The 18051-nt window shown below is 42.5% G+C and overlaps 1 protein-coding gene across 7 annotated transcripts in view; it reads left to right on the top strand.

Annotated features, from left to right (window-relative positions):
- The first annotated feature begins 862 nt into the window (after nucleotides 1-862).
- Nucleotides 863-18051, top strand: part of ATP11B (ATPase phospholipid transporting 11B (putative)) — a 118819-nt gene continuing 101630 nt past the window's right edge. For 6 of the 7 annotated variants that reach the window (XM_073359281.2, XM_073359279.2, XM_073359282.2 and 3 more), the window contains exon 1: nucleotides 863-1136. In XM_073359281.2, the coding sequence (XP_073215382.1) occupies nucleotides 1110-1136 (27 nt within the window). In that variant the 5' untranslated portion in view covers nucleotides 863-1109. Of the gene's footprint in view, nucleotides 1137-2774; nucleotides 4863-18051 lie in introns of those variants that run through there. The other variant, XM_073359284.2, reaches the window with a different exon arrangement.

Raw genomic sequence — 18051 nt, 5'->3', positions numbered from 1 at the left:
TACAGACGAACACGGCTGCTACTCTGAAACCTTTTAAACATTGCTATATTAGTTTGAATAATTCCCAGAATTCTGCAAAACACACATTTAATAAAAAAAAAAAAATCAAACACACAGGCTGGCATTTCTACTCCAGCAAAGCCGAATGTTTTATTTTGCTGCAGCACATTGTACAGATGTAACTTTCTCTTTTCTCCATTTAACTTCTGGTCCCCGCTTCTTTCCCTCTTCCCCATGGTTTGCTCCCTGGAGGTTGCTATACTTTGCCTAACTGCTTCCTCTGCTTTTGGCCAGCTTCTTCCCAGCTTTATTACTTATGGTACTGTAGTGTTTAAGAGCCTTAGTAGTGGACACGGACCCCATTGTGTAGGCCCTGTACAAACATAGCACAAAAACACAGTCCCTGCCCCAGACTATACAATTAAGTGTGAGAGAGCGGACAACAGCTGGATGCATACGGGGGGGGTGGGGGGGAGTACATGGAAACAATGAGACAGTTTCCGTCAGCATGATAAGCAGTGGTCTCAGCACAGCAGCTGTTTACTTCTTGTTGAGGGTTTTGTAGGCATCACCCCAAAGGGGGTTTTGAAGCAAGAGGGGTTGATTTTTCAAGACGCTGAAAGGGAGCGTGAGGGGCAGCACAAACGCACTGGTTGGAACATGTTCCTCAGCAACCCCTGTTCCTCCCCCAGCGACCCCCACTCCAGCTTCAGCTCCCGCCCCCTCCTCAGCTTCAGCTCCCGCCACCTTCTTCGGGACCGACTTTCCCGCCGCGCCCCGCCCCGCCCCGCCTTTCTTCAGGCCCCGCCCCGCCTTTCTTCAGGCCCCGCCCCTCGCTCTGTGTTGCTGCTCCCGCGTCATTTCCTGGAGGCGGGGCGGACCGCAGGGAGAACCTGCCTCGGCGACCACAGCGGCTCTTTGATGGCGGCTGTCGGGCGGCCGCGGCCCCGCCGGCTCCGGGTGCTGGGCGGGCTGCGCCGCGCCTAAGCAGGCGCCGCGTCTCTGCGCCATGGGGAGGCGGAGCAGCGGCGGGCGGCTGCACTGAGGCGGCGGGACCGAGCGGCACTTTCGAGGGGAAACCCCACTCCGGGACCTGCAAGGCCGGGGGGATGTTACGGTGGATCCGCCAGCAGCTGGTAGGTTCCGGGCCGGCCGGAGCGAGAGGGGCCGGGGAGCGGCCGTAGGGCGAGGGGGGCCGCCCCGCCCACTGGTAGGCGGCGGGGGCGGCCGCCTTTTGCCCTCACCTCAGAGCCGCTCCTGAGGGCGGAACTTTCCCGCCTCGCCCCTCCACCAGCCCCACCCCCACGCTTGCCCCGTGTGCCTGGACCCCCGCCGGGCCTCCGGGGCGGCTGGCCCGCGGGGAGCCTCACCTCAGGTCCCGCAGTCCCCTGTTCCGTCTGAAGCGCGCCTGGCCCGAGCCCTTCCGCCCCAAGCGGGGCCGCGCCGAATCCAGGCGTCTCCCGCGGCGAGCGAGGGTGACTGGAGGCAGGGCTGAAGTAGTCCGGGACTCTCGCTCCTCAGCCTGTCTCACAGCGAAGGAAGTCAGAGGCGGGCTCCCCCTCCCACCATGGCAGGCGTGGTGCACTTTGACGGTGGTTAAGGAAACGAGCGAGTCTTTCCTCCTGAATGCGGGATGTGTATAAAATAGGGCTCGGAGGAGTGAAATGTGGCAGGGCGGCTGAAATCGGGGTGGATTTTTGTTTTGTCTTGAATAAGATATGTTCCTGCAGCTTTCAGAGTAACAGCCGTGTCAGTCTGTATTCGCAAAAAGAAAAGGAGGACTTGTGGCACCGTAGAGACTAACCAATTTATTTGAGCATAAGCTTTCGTGAGCTACAGCTCAGTTCACTGGATGCAAAGTGAATACTTCACTGGATGCAAAGTACGAATACGGACTAACGCAGCTGCTACTCTGAAAAATGTCATTTTCAGTGGCTGGACAAATTCTGGGACTCTCCTTTCCTAGCACAACACCTTTGAGTCTTCTCTTTTGAATCCTTGCCTGTCCCAGTTCTCAATACATGGGCTCTTAGAAGCTGAGATAACTGAATGAATAAGATTTTAAATCTGATTGGTAACCTAACATAAAACAAAATCTTCCATTTTAAGTCGGACACTCCTGATTAAAAACTGCATTATGACAGACTAGTGTAGAGAGACTCCTTCAAATGAGCAAGAGTTGGTATGCCTGTTGCACAGTACTGATAAGAACACAAGGCAACTGTACAGTAATACACACATTCTCTGCCAGTTCAGAAATAAACATAAATTGATGTTTGCTGTCTCCCTTTAAATCATTTGTCAATAAAATAAGTCAGCAGCCCTTGAATGCCTTCCAATTCATAATGCAAAGTGAAATGCAAACTCCCAATTAAATAAATGTTTTTGGAGTGTCTTGTGGGTAGATGCTTCTATTATTTTTAAACACTTATTTCATTGCACTTATCTTATGGATGGCATGCTTTATACAACATGTTAGTGTGGCTAGAGCTTCTCTTATTTATTTATTCTAGTTTGTTTAATTGCAAGCTGTCGCTTTTTTATGATGTAAAGAAAAACAACGCCAAGACTGGCTTGTTTGTGGACATCATTTGCTTTTTTTGAACTAGTTGATAGTCATGAAGAGACCTATGTTTTAGATTATTTCTGATTTAATTATTTGAAGCATAGAGCAGCCAGTGACACTATGATTGCCAGTTTGACTGTTTTTATTGCTTTGGTGTGATGCTGAAGTTTTATGTCCCTGGAAATTAATTGTTTTATCTCTGTTCTGGATATACACTTTTGTTTTATTGCATCCACACGCAAAAGGTTTACTAGTCTGTTTGTCTCATCAAGAATGAAGACTTCGATGTAGTGCAGTTGTCTTTCATGTTTACTGTGAAGATGGGATTACTGTAGAGCCTGCCTGTAAATAGGTTGGGTTTTTTTTAAAATGTCTAGTCTCTCACACTAAGTGTACCTTGAAATATCAGTTCTGGATATTAATATATAAGATATGGTTTTCTTTGTTCTTCAAGTGCACTGTAATACTGAGCAGTTCTTCAAAGATTTTTAGTCTTGGAGTAGAAAGGTAAATTGTGTCATAGTCTGCATGCTCAAGATGATCCAGTAGATTTAAGGTAACTGCTTAAAGTGTGGCTAAAAAGTGACTTTATATGCAAAACTTATAGCGCTATCCTAGATTTTTAATTACTTAACCTGCTGTTTATTTTTAAAGTTAGACGTTGGGTTGTCTGAGCCCACAGCTCAGTCACTGCAGGTATTGAACTTCATGTTGCAAGCTGACAATGGCAGTTTTCTTAAGAAGGTCCTTAATATTTAAAATACTGTAAACTAAAAAATAATCAGGTGAATTAAAGGTATTTTTTCAGATTATCTGAAGATGAAGCTGTGATCTCTCATTTCTATAAAAATAATAAATGGCCCATAAGATTCATTTTATTTGTAGTTTTTGTCAATGTTACTATGTCACTGTAAAACTTTATTCTAAAAGTACAAACATCTATACCACAAAATTCAGCTAAACAGTTATGTTTTAAAGAATGTTCTGAAGAAAAGAAGGGGTGGCTGGTCAACTTTGCTTTAACAGTGGAGGAAATCAGGAAAAGAGGAATCATGATGTAAGGGGAAAAGGATTGGGTTGAAAAAGGGTGCTAAGAAAGCAAACCTGAATGATGGGAAGGATGAGTCATGTTTCTTTTTCTTTTGTTTTTAACCTCTGCATGAGGTTTCATAAAAACTCCTTACATTGAAATTCAGTATATGCAAGCTGCCAGTCTGCATTCTCTCACAGCTCGCTCCCTCACTGGTGCCCGTACATACATATTGATCTAACTTTTTAATGTTAATAAAGGTTCAGCAAACAGTTCTATTAGAAGAGAACATAGTAGTGCTGAATAGCTGGGGTGAAATAGTGAGAAGGTATTAGGGAAACAGGTGAGCTGCAAGAGAAATAGTTTTGATTGTGCCATGGATGGCATAGAGGTTCAAGGAGAACTGGGGCTATTGTGGGGAGGTAGAGGCAGAATCTAATTTGATGTGGGTAGGAGGAAATATACTTTGTTTTGGCTATCTGCTGCACACGTGTTGGGTGTGGCAATGGGTCTTGAAACAAAGTATGCCTGTAGATGGGAAGTTTGGAACCTTGAGTGTCTGAGTGAGCCTTATTTCAGTGAGTGGGAGTACTGAAATAAATATGAAAGAAGAGTATGGAAAATAGCAGGGAAGCAGTGTGGGAATGGGTATCAGTGGACAGGGCAGATATCCTGCTAAGGCTGCATCTGTGTAGATTGTATGTGAATATAAAGTTAACAATTTTTGTTTTACTGACAGTCCAGTACTGCCTATTGTTACTGGTGAAATATGCAGAAATAGGATCACCGTAGTACCTGAACACCTATGTGCACAAGGAGAACAGCAGGAAGACTGGTGTGCCCTGAGATGTAGGAAGGATGGTAGGGGAAATGGGTTACTGATAGAACCTGATTCTTAGCTGAAGAATTAGATAGTAAATTCCTCAGAGTGGTGACTTTGCCTCATTTTTGTCTGTGAAGGTCTATGCAAACCTCTAGTTTTGTATAGCTAAGTCATTGGCCTAGATCTCTCGTGTTGGGAGGGCTGTGGAGCCCTCATGACTGGGAAGGCCATAAATAGAAATTAGCAGTAGCTTCTCAGGAGGACTGGATTTGAAGAGACTGAAAATGTAGTGTGTGTTTTAAAAAAAAAAAAAAAAAAAAATGAAAGAAGCAGGAGAAGCAACAACTTTAAAAAATGAACACAGTACAATGTATGATGAACTTATTAGCATTCATCACCATGAAGAGAGTAATTGTTCTACTCTGTCCCTCTGGTCTTTCAAGGTGTGTGTGTGTGTATACACACACACAAGTTTTTCATTATGGTGTATGAACATGTATGTTACCTTTCTAATGCACATGAACAACAAGCATGAGGGGGTATAAACAGAATAATTTGGAGAACTGTTTTGCAGAAAAGGAGAGAACAATCCAATTTGAAAACACTTTTGTTGTCGAGATGTAATCTAAAACTATTGTTTTAAAATATAGTTTTCCTTCAAGATAATGTTAGTATATTGCTATACAGTATTTCTCACAAGCCTATAAAAACTTTGCAGAATTGCAAAACTGTACCTATATCTGCATTAATATTTATACATTGTTTTGAATATGTTTTCCAATTAACTAGTCCTATAAGATAAGTGTTCTTAGAGATATTATTGATGAACACAGAGCAAGATAATGTTGGTAAGACTAGAGGTCAGTGTTCAGTGTACACACATGAACCTGTAATACCAATCACTAAGTTCTGTTCTGTTAGGTACTGTGCTAAATTTCTGCATATTACATTAATAACTCTCTGCGTTGTTAGCCTAATTAGTAAAACTTTAAAAAATGCAGTATCTTCAGTTGTTTTCATTTACATAATGCCAACATGCAACAAGTCATGAAGTAGGTTTCTAACTAGGTTATGCTACTAGCTGCCAGTTAACGTATATACTGGGTGTGTGGGAGAAGGAGGTGGAGGTGAGACCAGCGCAGTCAGTAGTGATAGGAATGGGCTATGGAGCGAGGAATGTGCTTTGCTATCTTGGAAGCAGCAGCAAAGATGCTGGTGCCCTCACTATATCTAATCTTTTGATTACACACACAGTCGGTGGGTGGATTTGTTGAGGATTCATTAATTTCATAGGTGCAACCAACTCTGCAGAAAAATGCAGCCAGGCTGGTAAAGAGCAGTTAATAGAACACTGCATTAACACAAAATGAAAAGTGTCACTTTGCTTTTAAACAGTAATGATGGTACTTTAAGACAATACATTTTTAAAGTTCTACATACTTCATTTGAAATGCTAGTGTTCTGGAGTGAAATATGTCAAATTTGAAAGCAGTTTAGTTAGTAATAATTTATAATATATTAAACCAAGTGTTGTAGTTCAAATCTTGCATATCTTTGAGTATTTAGATGTGAAAAATCAGACAGGTAGCCTGTCAGAAATTACTCTGATTTTTGGTGTAACTGGCTAAAAGATTTTTTTTTAAGAGTATGTGAATAATTTGAATATTTCCCATTGGGTTATTCAGTAGATGCTAAAAGAAAAGGAGTACTTGTGGCACCTTAGAGACTAACCAATTTATTTGAGCATGAGCTTTCGTGAGCTACAGCTCACTTCATCAGATGTTTACCGTGGAAACTGCAGCAGACTTTATATACACACAGAAATCATGAAACAATACCTCCTCCCACCCCACTGTCCTGCTGTTTCCTTTCTGGCAGGCTCTAGAATTGCCTATTCTTTGGTTTATATGTGATTGACCACTCTGTTGCATCTAAGTGAAGCATAAATATAAGTTTGTCATCTAGGATACTTGTTTCTCTTTTATCCAGAAGTGAATAGAAGATCTACCCAAGCATATAGGTGCAGTATGCGGAGTCAGATTCCTAATAAATGTATATTAATTGGTTTCAGAGTAACAGCCGTGTTAGTCTGTATTTGCAAAAAGAAAAGGAGTACTTGTGGCACCTTAGAAGCTAACCAATTTATTTGAGCATAAGCTTTCGTGAGCTACAGCTCACTTCATCGGATTGACTTTCCACAGTATGCATCCGATGAAGTGAGCTGTAGCTCACGAAAGCTTATGCTCAAATAAATTGGTTAATCTCTAAGGTGCCACAAGTACTCCTTTTCTTTTTGTATATTAAATATGTTCCAAGACCAGGTCTACATTGTAAATGTACATCAGTATAAGTGTGTTGCTCAGGGGCGTGAAAAATCCACATGCCTGAGTGATGCAGTTATACTGACCTACCTCCACTGTAGATAGGAGGGCTTCTCCTATCAACATAGCTACTGCCTCTCACGGAGATAGATTAACTATGCTGATGGGGAGAAGCTTTCCCATCTGCATAGTAGCATCTTCACTGAAGTGCTATGAAGTAGATCTGCCCTAAGATGTTCTTAATCATGATTTTGAACTAAAAATGTGGTTGAGAGAGGATGCCCTAGGACAGGAGTGGGCAAACGATGGCCTGCGGGCCACATCTGGCCCACCAATTGATTTAATCCGGCCCTCAAACTCTTGCTGGGGAGAGCGGTCTGGGGCTTGTCCTGCTCCTGTGCGCCAGCCGGGGAGCAGAGTCAGCAGCTGCTCTGCGCCACTACCAGAAGCAGTGGCATGGCCCCTCTCTGTCTCCTATGTTTAGGGGCATCCAGAGGGCTTTGCACGCTGCCCCCTCCCCAAGCGCCATCCCAGCAGCTCCCATTGGCCGCAGTTCCCAGCCAATGGGAGCTGCAGGGGCGGTGCTGGTGGATGGGGCAGCGCATAGAGCCGCCTGGCCGTGCCTCCGCACGGGACCCAGAGTGGGGATACAATGCTACTTCCGGGAGCTGCTTGAGGTAAGCACCTCCGGGAGCCTGCACCCCAACTCCCTGCCCCAGCCCTGATCCCTCTCCTGCCCTCCAAACCCTTCAATCCCAACCCAGAACACCTTTCCGCACCCCAAACCCCCATCCCAAGTCCCACCCCAGAGCCTGGAGCCCCAGCCCAGAGCTCCGTCCTGCATCCTGAACTCCTCATTTCTGGCTCCACCCCAGAACCTGCACCCCCAGCCAGAGCCCTCACCCCCCTCTTCACCCCAACCCCAATTTAGTGAGCATTTATGGCCTGCCATACAATTTCCATACCCAAATGTGTCCCTCGGGCCAAAAAGTTTTCCCACCCCTGCCATAGGACATAGCCAAGGATATAGCCATCATGTTGCCAATTTGGAGTTAACTGTCTAGTTTTGAAAAGAAAACCCTGTTTTAAAAAAACACAAACCTTCCAAAAAAGCAACCAGGAATATTATTTTCCATGATATTTCTTCTTTGTGGTATGCCTGAGATTAACTGGTGTATATCAGGCATTTATAAGGCATGGGATGTCTTATTCAATAATCATTATATTATGCTTGTCTCTATACAGCGAAGTACTACTGTAGTTCGCCTGATCCAGTCTGGATGAACAAGCTGTCATGAAGCTGTGGCTTTGAATATAAAGTTGTAGAAATGTTAATCCATTTATAGCAAGGGTTTATGTTTTTCAGGGTTCATTAATTTAGTTTTTCAGGTTTATTTTTCACAATTTTGACTTTTATGTAGAAGTCCAAAAATTAGGGAGCTTGGGGGCTTTGTCTTTGAGTATAGTGTAATGAGTAATCTCTTTTTCTAATGTTCTCTCATGCACTTTAATGTAGTACTGTTTCAAACAGCGCTATACTGAAGTGCACAAGGTAGGGTTGCCAACTTTCTAATCACACAACTGAACACCCTTACGCCGTCCCTGCCCCTTCTCCGAGGCCCCGCACCCCACGCACTGCATCCCCCCTCCCTCTGCTTGCTTGCTGTCCCCCACCCTCACTCACTTTCACCAGTCTGCAGCAGGGGGTTGGGGTGCAGGAGGGGGTGAGAGCTCTGGCTGGAGGGAGGGGGGGCACGGTGCAAGCTCTGGGGACAAGGAGTTTGGGGTGCAGGAGGGCTCTCCAGACTGCGGCTGAGGGGTTTGGAGTGCAGGAGGGGGTTCAGGGCTGGGGTTGGGGTGAGGGAGGAGGTGTGGGCTCTGGAATGGGGCAGGGATGCAGGAAGGGTGTGGGGGCAGGGAGGGAGTTTGGGTGCAGGAGGGTAGCTCAGGGCTAGGGCAGGGGGTTGGGGTGTGGGAGGGGGTTTGGAGTGTGGGCTCTGGATGCAGGTGGTGCTTACCTCAGGTGTCTCCTGGTCTGCAAGCCTAAGTCAGGCTCCCTACCTATCCTGGCTCCACATGCTGCCTGCAGGCGCCGCCCCTGCAATTCCCATGGGCCGTGGTTCGCAGCCAGTGGGAGCTGCAGACCAGCGATGGGGTGGGGGCAGCATGTGGAGCCCCCGTGGGCACCCTTGCGCCTAGGAGCTGGACATGCCAGTCGCTTCTGGGAGCCAGGGTCGGCAGGAAGCCTACCTTAGCCCAGCTGCACCACCGACCGGATTTTTAGCGCTGACCGGAGTCACCAGGGTCCCTTTTTGACCGGGCATTCCAGTTAAAAATTGGATACCTGGCAAACCTACTAGGGAGCCTTCAGTGCTTACCAGCAGTTTCTACATGGACAAATTCATAGATTCATAGATATTTAGGTCAGAAGGGACCATTATGATCATCTAGTCTGACCTCCTGCACAATGCAGGCCACAGAATTTCACCCACCACTCCTAAAAAAGACCTCACACCTATATCTGTGCTATTGAAGTCCTCAAATTGTAGTTTGAAGACCTCAAGGAGCAGAGAATCCTCCAGCAAGTGACCCGTGCCCCATGCTACAGAGGAAGGCGAAAAACCTCCAGGGCCTTCCAATCTGCCCTGGAGGAAAATTCCTTCCCGACCCCAAATATGGCGATCAGCTAAACCCTGAGCATATGGGCAAGATTCATCAGCCAGATACTACAGAAAATTCTTTCCCGGGTAACTTGGATCTTACCCCATCTAAAAACCCATCACAGTCCATTGGGCCTATTAATTAATTATAAATTAAATTAATGCACAACACATCAGTGTGTTGTAGAAATCACACCCCCATAATCCACATTGCTGCTCTATGTAGAGACAAACCTTTAGATCAATTGTTTTCAACCTTTTTTCATTTACGGGCTACTAAAAAATTTCAGATGGAGGGGCGGACCCCTTTGGAAATCTTAGAAATAGTCTGTGGAACAAAGATTGAAAACCACTGCCTTAGATACAAGTCACTATTTCTGCTGTTTTTCTGGTGTTTGTTGTGTAAACACCAATTTAATTTTTGTTAAATCAGGGGTGTTTTATCAGTGTTTATTGGTTTTATGAATATTTATAACTGTGTGTGGCCTGATTTGGCCATAGTGCTATTTGGGCAGTGTTTATGCATGTTTGTTTTGATAAGTCATTGCAATGTGAGCAGCTGAAAAGAATGGCAAACTTGTGATACTTTCATTAAACTGCCCTGCAAGAAGTCCTTTTGAAAACCCCCTGTCAGTGAGAAAAGCTCTCTGGATCTCTTTGCTAGCTGCTGCTCTGTGGAGTTCTTGAGCGTCTCAAGCTATTATATTCTTCCACTATTCAAATGAATTTAAAAAAAAAAAATCTACCTAGGAGCAGATCCAGGGAAGACGCTGAGAGCTACCTGGACTCTAAACTTTCGCAAGCAATAATCCAAGAGTACCAGCATGCTGCAGTTGGCAGAGTGTCTTCTTCCTGTGTCCAGCAAACCTGAATATTATCATGCACTGACAATGCATTTGACACTGTGCAAGACATGAATCAAGACAGTACCTGCCCTAGTGGGCTTATCTAGAAAATGGACAAAATTTATGGCGCAATCCTTAGGAATAAGTCAGTGTTGTGTGTTTTTTAAAATATAGTTAAAAATAATTTTCCTTTAGTACTGCCAGACTTAGATATTGTAACACATTCCATACTTTTGAGAATGGGAGTTGCAGGGTGATTGAAGACTCTTTTCATATTGGTAATTGACATTCCTAGCAGGCCAGTCCAAACTAGGAGTTTTATATTTTTCTCCTAGCAGACGGACACAAGAAAGGGAAAACCCCTAAACCTTCGTGACATCGTTCCTTGAAAAGGGTGCTGTAATATACGTCTATGCTTTATTTCCTGTATCCCTACATGGGGAGGAGATTATTTTTCCCCTACCACCTGTACTATTTAGTTATCTAATTTAATTTTAGTAAACTTCTTCATCTAGCATCTCAATTTAGTGATTATTACTTGGTTCTAAATTTTAGTTGCTGCTTAGCAAAGGTTTTCTTAATATATCATTAAATGGGCTTTCATCTAGTACCATACATACAACGAGCAAAGCCTGACTTGCTGGTAAGAGATGGGAAGGGGAGGTGAATCTATGTGTTGGACTCTATTTAGACTTTTTGAGTAGGGTGGAAGGAGTTATGAGGTAATTCGCATTTTTTGTACAACCTTAGCAAGTTGAATAGCATTTGGCCATATTGCCTATTTTGGCACTAAAGGCCTTTCATAGTAGTTTCATTTTGTCACTAAGTAATTTCACTGCTTTTATTTTTTATACATTGTTCTTATTTTTCTGTATTGTAGTGTAAGTGCTATATTTTGAACTAAAACATTATTAAGGATTCTTAATTTCTGAAGTCATCAAAAAAATGTCTGATTGCTCAGGTTTCAGAGTGGTAGCCGTGTTAGTCTGTATCAGCAAAAACAACGAGGAGTCCTTGTGGCACTTTAGAGACTAACAAATTCATTTGGGCATAAGCAGCTTCTTTGCATTGCCTGAGCAATGCAAAAGTGGAAGAATCTTGCCACCCCTGCTTAGCTGAGTATTCCCTCGGCTCAGCTTCACCAATTCATAGCTGGTGTATGATCGATCCCTCACAGATTATAGTGTTGTAAGTTACAGCAGCTTCTCGGCTCCTCTAACTTGTGTTGGGACACAGGCAGCATGAGAATCAGGGGGCTATAACCAATGCAAACAGTCTTCTTCGTGGATCTCCACACAGGAGAGAATCTGGCCCTGTGTCTTTGAATGGGCACATTCTGTCACCCAGTGAATATGTTGTCTTTTAATCATGTTACAAAAGTTGAACTTGCTGAGTATTTTCTCCTTCTAATTTCTCTTTTATTTTCTGTTTTAACTGCTGGCCAGGGTTTTTTTCAGTACAGAGTGTTCCAGAAGCATGTAGCAATGGTCCTATATTCAACCAGCTATCTGCTCCACAGAGAAACATCAGTTGCCTGCCTCATATGACTTGTATCCCATTTCATAAAACTCTAAATTTTAAATGGACTTGCAGAGCAGTGTGATTTTTGATGAGATTATTGTTAAAGAGGAGTTTCAAAACTGAGATTGGAGATTCTGGATAGGGTTTGGCATTTTAATTATATACTTTGGGGTTTTTTTTTTTCCACTTGTATCTTGTCTCATCTTTTGCTCTAGTCATGAGCCTCTTCTAAACATCAATCTCTAATTGTGTCAAACTTCTTTGGTTTTGATTTTTGTGACTTAAATGATGGATACTTAAACCAGTGACTATAGACTGTGACTATTACATAGATTGCGTGGCTCTGTGCGCAAGACTCCTGCATTGACCCAATCCTATCAAGTAGGTGTCCACTCTTAAGTTTATATTATGTTGTTGGCTAAAGTATTCACCAAAAATGTTACTCTGATAAAAATGAAGAATTTCTTGTACATTCTGGCCTATGCACACTATACCAGTAAAAATAAGTTACAGTAAATGGTTGTTCTACTATGTAAATTTGCTTACAAGGGAGGAGCTAGTTTTCAGTTTTGTAAAGCTTGAATAATTTAAGGTAGTGCCAGTACATCATTTTAAATCAGATTTGCAACTAACTTCCAGAACTTGGAGAAGCTTGTTATTGTTGCAGCTGCAGTTTCCAGTAAGTTTTAATTTTAAAACTTAGCTTTAATAGATTATTTAAGAGTACCCAGCCTGGGATGGGGGAAAAGCACCCTCTTAATAACAGTCAAAATATTTGAACCACAGATCAGTTTTTAATAGGTTTCTGTTATAACGTATTTCTAGTGATTAATCGTATGGGGTAGTGCCAGAAGGCCTCAATCTGGATCAAGGTTCCAGTGTCCTAGGTGAGTACAATCATGTAGAAACACATAGGCAGCATCAGACGTGTTAGACACTTTATAGTCAAGTTACAGGATAATGTGTTTGTCACAAGGAGCTTAGTCTAAACAGATTACTTGTAGATGAGAGATGCAATATAATAAAAATCAAGTTAATTTGTTAAGCTTATCAGTTTTTTCTTTTGTTCTTGAGGATCTCTTTGGTGAAACATTGTGTTTTTTTTCTTTTTTGAAAGGAGTCCTAGGAATTAGAGGCTTCATGGAAGAATGATTTTTAAGGTGGGACTTGAAGGAGAAGGTGGAGACACAATGCACTGGCTTCTTTTGCCTGGATGACAGGCTTTAAATAGAAGCTAAATTCTTGAGGGTCCCAAGAATTTCAAATTCTTGAAAAATGAGTAGTTGAAGTCCCTACACCTAATCATGTGAGGTTCGAACAAAAAATCCATTATACACTTCGAAAGTAAAAATTAATAACTGCACTAAAAAAAACCATAGAAAGCAGAAAAATAATTAAAGGATCACTGTTAAGGTGGGCAGTCCTAAAGTATAATCTTCCTTTAAAATAGCATGTTTTCTTTTGTACTACTGTACGTGGACTATTATATTAGTTCTCAGAATGGAAGGTGTGATGTATGAAAAACGCCATGTACCCAACTAGGTGAGTATATGGTGACAAACTAGGGCACTGGAGTTTACTGTTCTATAAAATCACTGGAAGATAAAAAGAACTATACATATAGTATACTCTAGCATATACAAACAAATACCTACTATACTTGGTCAGTCCATTTTGTTCTAGTGTGCAGGTAGGGTATTTATCCTGCAGTTAGAAAGCCTAGATAGTGTTTTTTGGATGAAGATAAGTATATTTAAAGTCCAGGTCTAGCAATGAACCCTTTTCTTTTTTTATATGGATTGACACAATGAATCCTAACTGACTCTTAGAACAAATATGTTAAGACAAAACTTTGTTTTACTAGGCTGTTATATATTCCTTAAGTATCTTTAAATACAAGGCCAAGGGAATATCTTTCAAAAATGTGAAGGTATGACCCAAATCATGCAAAACATGTATTAGCTTAATTCAATGTTACTGCAGTCTGGATTACAATTTAATTTTTTTTCTTTGAAATTACAGGCAGGTGTTCTTTGTATTATTATTTTCCCCCTATCATTTAGTCGAATATGCTTGCAACTTAAATTCTTGTTTCATTTTCCAGTGGAGGTGGGAGGAAGATGCAGAATATGAAATAATTCCTTTGTTATTTTAATTAAATTGAAAGAATCCTAACTTGCAGCAGTCAATAGTGAATTATTTGTGTCTGGTTTCTCTTAACTCTGCTGTTGTGTCCTGTATAGTTTTGACACCGTTTAACTAATTCTGTAGGAACCTGGCATTGATATCAATGCCTTGAAAAGGCACACAAAATCCTTTAGTTGCTTGCATGAAGACTTGAGAGCCAGCAGATAAGAGCGGTAAGAGTTGATCTGACAAAGCAGTTCTGGAAATACAAGGTCATTTCTGCTAGCAAAGTACAGGTGACAGATTTGCAACTAGGCTACATTGTTTTATGTAAATTTTTCTTTTCTTACCTCTCTTCCGTTGAAAGGATTTTAGGGAAAAACAAACTGTAGTGAGAATGAATAATAGGAATAACAGCAACAGTATCGTTTTTTAAAAAAAGTCTAAACTTATCTGGCCTCCAAAATTGAACAGGAATTTTTTTGTTTGTTTTTTCTTTAGGATCAGCTAGGGGGAATTTTCCTGTAAATGAAGTAAGAAAACCAGCGGTTTAGGGACATTGAGAGGGGGTATACCTTCAGCATGTTACATATTTATCTTCTGAAATGTTTTGTTTTTTATGAAGAAAATGGGAAAAGATATTTGTTCCTATACTACCAGGAAGCTTAAAATATTTTAAAAATTATAATTCTTATTAGGTAGCGTCTAACCCTCAGAGAACAGCGCTCCATCTGATATTAGTGCATTGTATATTGAAGACTAAAATTAGTATTGCCTTTTGTCTATGCAACATATGAACTTCAATGTAATAATAGACCGGGGTGGCCAACCTGAGCCTGAGAAGGAGCCAGAGTTTACCAATGTACATTGCCAAAGAGTCACAGTAATACGTCAGCAGCCCCGCATCAGCTTCCCCCTGCTCCCAGCGCCTCCCACTCACCAGCAGCCCTGCCAATCAGCGCCTCCCTGCACCTCCCGATCAGCTGTTTTGTGGCGTGCGGGAGGTTTGGAGGAGGAGGAGGGGGAGGAGCGAGGGAGTAGCAGGCTCAGGGGAAGGGGTGGAGTGGGGGCAGAGCCAAGGGTTGAGCAGTGAGCACCCCCCAGCACATTGGAAAGTTGGCGCCTGTAGCTCCAGCCCCGGAATCGGTGCCTGTACAAGGAGCCGCATGTTAACTTCTGAAGAGCCACATGTTGCTCCGGGGCCACAGGTTGGCCGCCCCTGTAATAGACAATTGCTGAGTAACTTTCATATCATAGAGCTGGAATTTAATTTTGGTGGGTTTTTTTGCAACTAAGTCTTCAGTTTATTATTGTCCAAGGCATGTTCCTCCCTCTTTTTATGCATGTATAACTTTATTCTGGTGAAAAGAAAAGGAGTACTTGTGGCACCTTAGAGACTAACCAATTTATTTGAGTTTAAGCTTTCTACCCAGAACTGTTAATTTCTCAGGATATTTAAATATCAACTTGGAAAAAAAAGAGTAGTCACAAAATGCCAAGGAAAGTTAAGGTTTAGCAAGCCTTGGGGAGGAAATTGTTCACGGACATGTCTGAAAGTAGCACATTGTACTGATATTTAAATATCATCATGGTTGAAATGCTGAATTAAAAACTGAGACAAAAGTGGCATGTTGATAAAAGAACAGAATAGGCTCTGAGCTAAATGTTAGGTGACAGTGCATCCTTTATCAAAGTATATTAAAAGGAAGAACTAAATTATTTTCCTTTGAAATTTGTTGAGCAATAACCATAAGTGCAGTTGCCGCTATAATTTGGCCTAAATTCGAAAGCTCTTCATTTCTTGTGACTGTGTCTAGGAATTTTAATCAGGGTAAAATCTTCAGCTCTCCCTTTCTGTGAATGAGGGAAAATCTGAATAGATTTTGGGGGAGAGTAGGAACTGCTTTACTTATTTCCAACTAAACATATTAGTCTAAATTATCTACTAAATTAAGACAAAATATTGGAAATGAGAACTATAAAATGTTTTTGGTGAGCCATTCATAAGTGTCTGTTTGAATGACCCATAGGGACATATAGTAATAAGCTTGTTGAGTAACACTGGGCTGCACAATTAGAGGATTTGTCTGGGATGTCATTCAGAAGTGAATAGGGCAAAATTGTTCTTTAGTTGGTGTTATCAACGTTACACGTAAATACTGTGACAAAGCTCTGTCCTTACCTCCATGGGTCCCATGTTTCCTGGCAGATTTTGCTATCCTCAGAGGCTCACTGTGACCCTCCACGTAACCCTTCTCTCTCTAGGGACAAGGGTCACAGTCTACTGAGCCATTTTCATCATAAGCCAGCGAGGGAGGTGAGGGGAAGTTATCCTTCCTTGCACAGTCTCTGTTGTCTCACAGTCTGTGATTAATCAGGGGGCAAAGCCGGGGGGAGGGGGAGCCTGGGCCCACCCTCTACTCCAGGCTCCAGCCCAGGGACCCTAATAACATCAGGTGTGATAGCTGATCTTTTAGAAACTCGACATGTACAGTTCCCTGGGCTACTTACCCCACAGCAGCCCACCCTTCCTGAAGCTCCACTTCACCCTTACCTCAGGGCCTCCTTCCTTGTGCCTGATATGGTGTGTACTACTCAGTCTCTCCAACAGCACAACTTCCTCCCGCAGCTCCTGACATGCACACCCACCTGACTACCTGGGAGGCTTTTAACTAGTTTCAGCCAGCCCCTGATTGGCTTCAGGTGTCCCAATCAACCTAGCCTTCTCCCTGTCTTCTGGAAAGTTCTTAATTGGCCCCAGGTGTCTTAATTGACCTGGAGCAGCTGCCATTTCACTTATCCTGGTACCAGGGATTTGTTTAGCCTGGAGCTAATATATCTATCTCCCACGATTTTTCTATAGCCATCTGGCCGTGTCACAATACATACATGAAATGAATGGAAGTGCATCCCCCTTTGTGGTTGTGCGTCTGTCATGGTATAGACCCAACAAGGTAAATGAATTTTTGCGCTATGAAATTGATCTCTGCAAGTGAAAAAGAGCTTGAAATTTCATTCTAATTTTAAATTAGAAGAAAGCTCATGGTATGGCACAAATTTAGATTGTCCTTTGTCCCTGTAGAAATTTTTCTGACTTTCAACACACAGGATGATGATAGCTGCCTGATAGTTGTGGGAGGAGTACACAATTGGATTTTTCAAGACAATATAATTATTCCAGATGTAGGAAAGATAGGTGTTGAAAGAAATGGATTTTTTATTACTGAGAAGAAAAGAAGGCATATTCTTTTATTCTTTCATATGCTTAGAAACCATGCAAGTCTTTCACCATATAACATGAGAGACACTACAAGAAGGATGTGAAAAAATTGGAAAACGTCCAGCGGAGGGCAACAAAAATGATTAGGGGTCTGGAACACTTGACTTATGAGGAGAGGCTGAGGGAACTGGGATTGTTTAGTCTGCAGAAGAGAAGAATGAGGGGGGATTTGATAGCTGCTTTCAACTACCTGAATAGGGGTTCCAAAGAGGATGGATCTAGACTGTTTTCAGTGGTAACAGATGACAGAATGAGGAGTAATGGTCTCAAGTTGCAGTGAGGGAGGTTTAGGTTGGATATTAGGAAAAGCTTTTTCACTAGGAGGGTGGTGAAACACTGGAATGCGTCACCTAGGGAGGTGGTGGAATCTCCTTCCTTAGAAGTTTTTAAGGTCAGGCTTGACAAAGCCCTGGCTGGGATGATTTAGTTGGGGATTGGTCCTGCTTTGAGCAGGGGGTTGGACTAGATGACCTCCTGAGGTCCCTTCCAACCCTGATATTCTATGATTCTATGAGCGCAAGGAAATATTAGAATAATAACACTTAACATTCAAAGTGCTTTGTGTATATTGGGTAATATTTTCAAAAGTGGCTATTCAAATACCAAATTTTGTGTGCCTAACTTGAGGCATGTTAAATGTGTTTGATTTTCAAGAAGTGCTGAACAGCCACATTCTGAAAATAAGATACCTTTCAGGTGCTCCAAGGTGAGCATCCAGAAATTGCTAGTCACTTTTGAAGATCTTGGCCATTATCTAGTTATCACACTCTTCTGGGAAGGAAGTTGTTATGCTGTAGATGGGGAAACAGGTTAAATTATTTGCTCGAGGGCACAAAGGCGACTGAAGATAGCACTGGGATAAATAATACCTAATTCTT

Source organism: Lepidochelys kempii, chromosome 9 (genome assembly GCF_965140285.1).
Source record: "Lepidochelys kempii isolate rLepKem1 chromosome 9, rLepKem1.hap1, whole genome shotgun sequence".
Classification (NCBI taxonomy): Eukaryota; Metazoa; Chordata; order Testudines; family Cheloniidae; genus Lepidochelys; species Lepidochelys kempii.
This window is presented reverse-complemented; position numbering and strand designations above follow the sequence as displayed.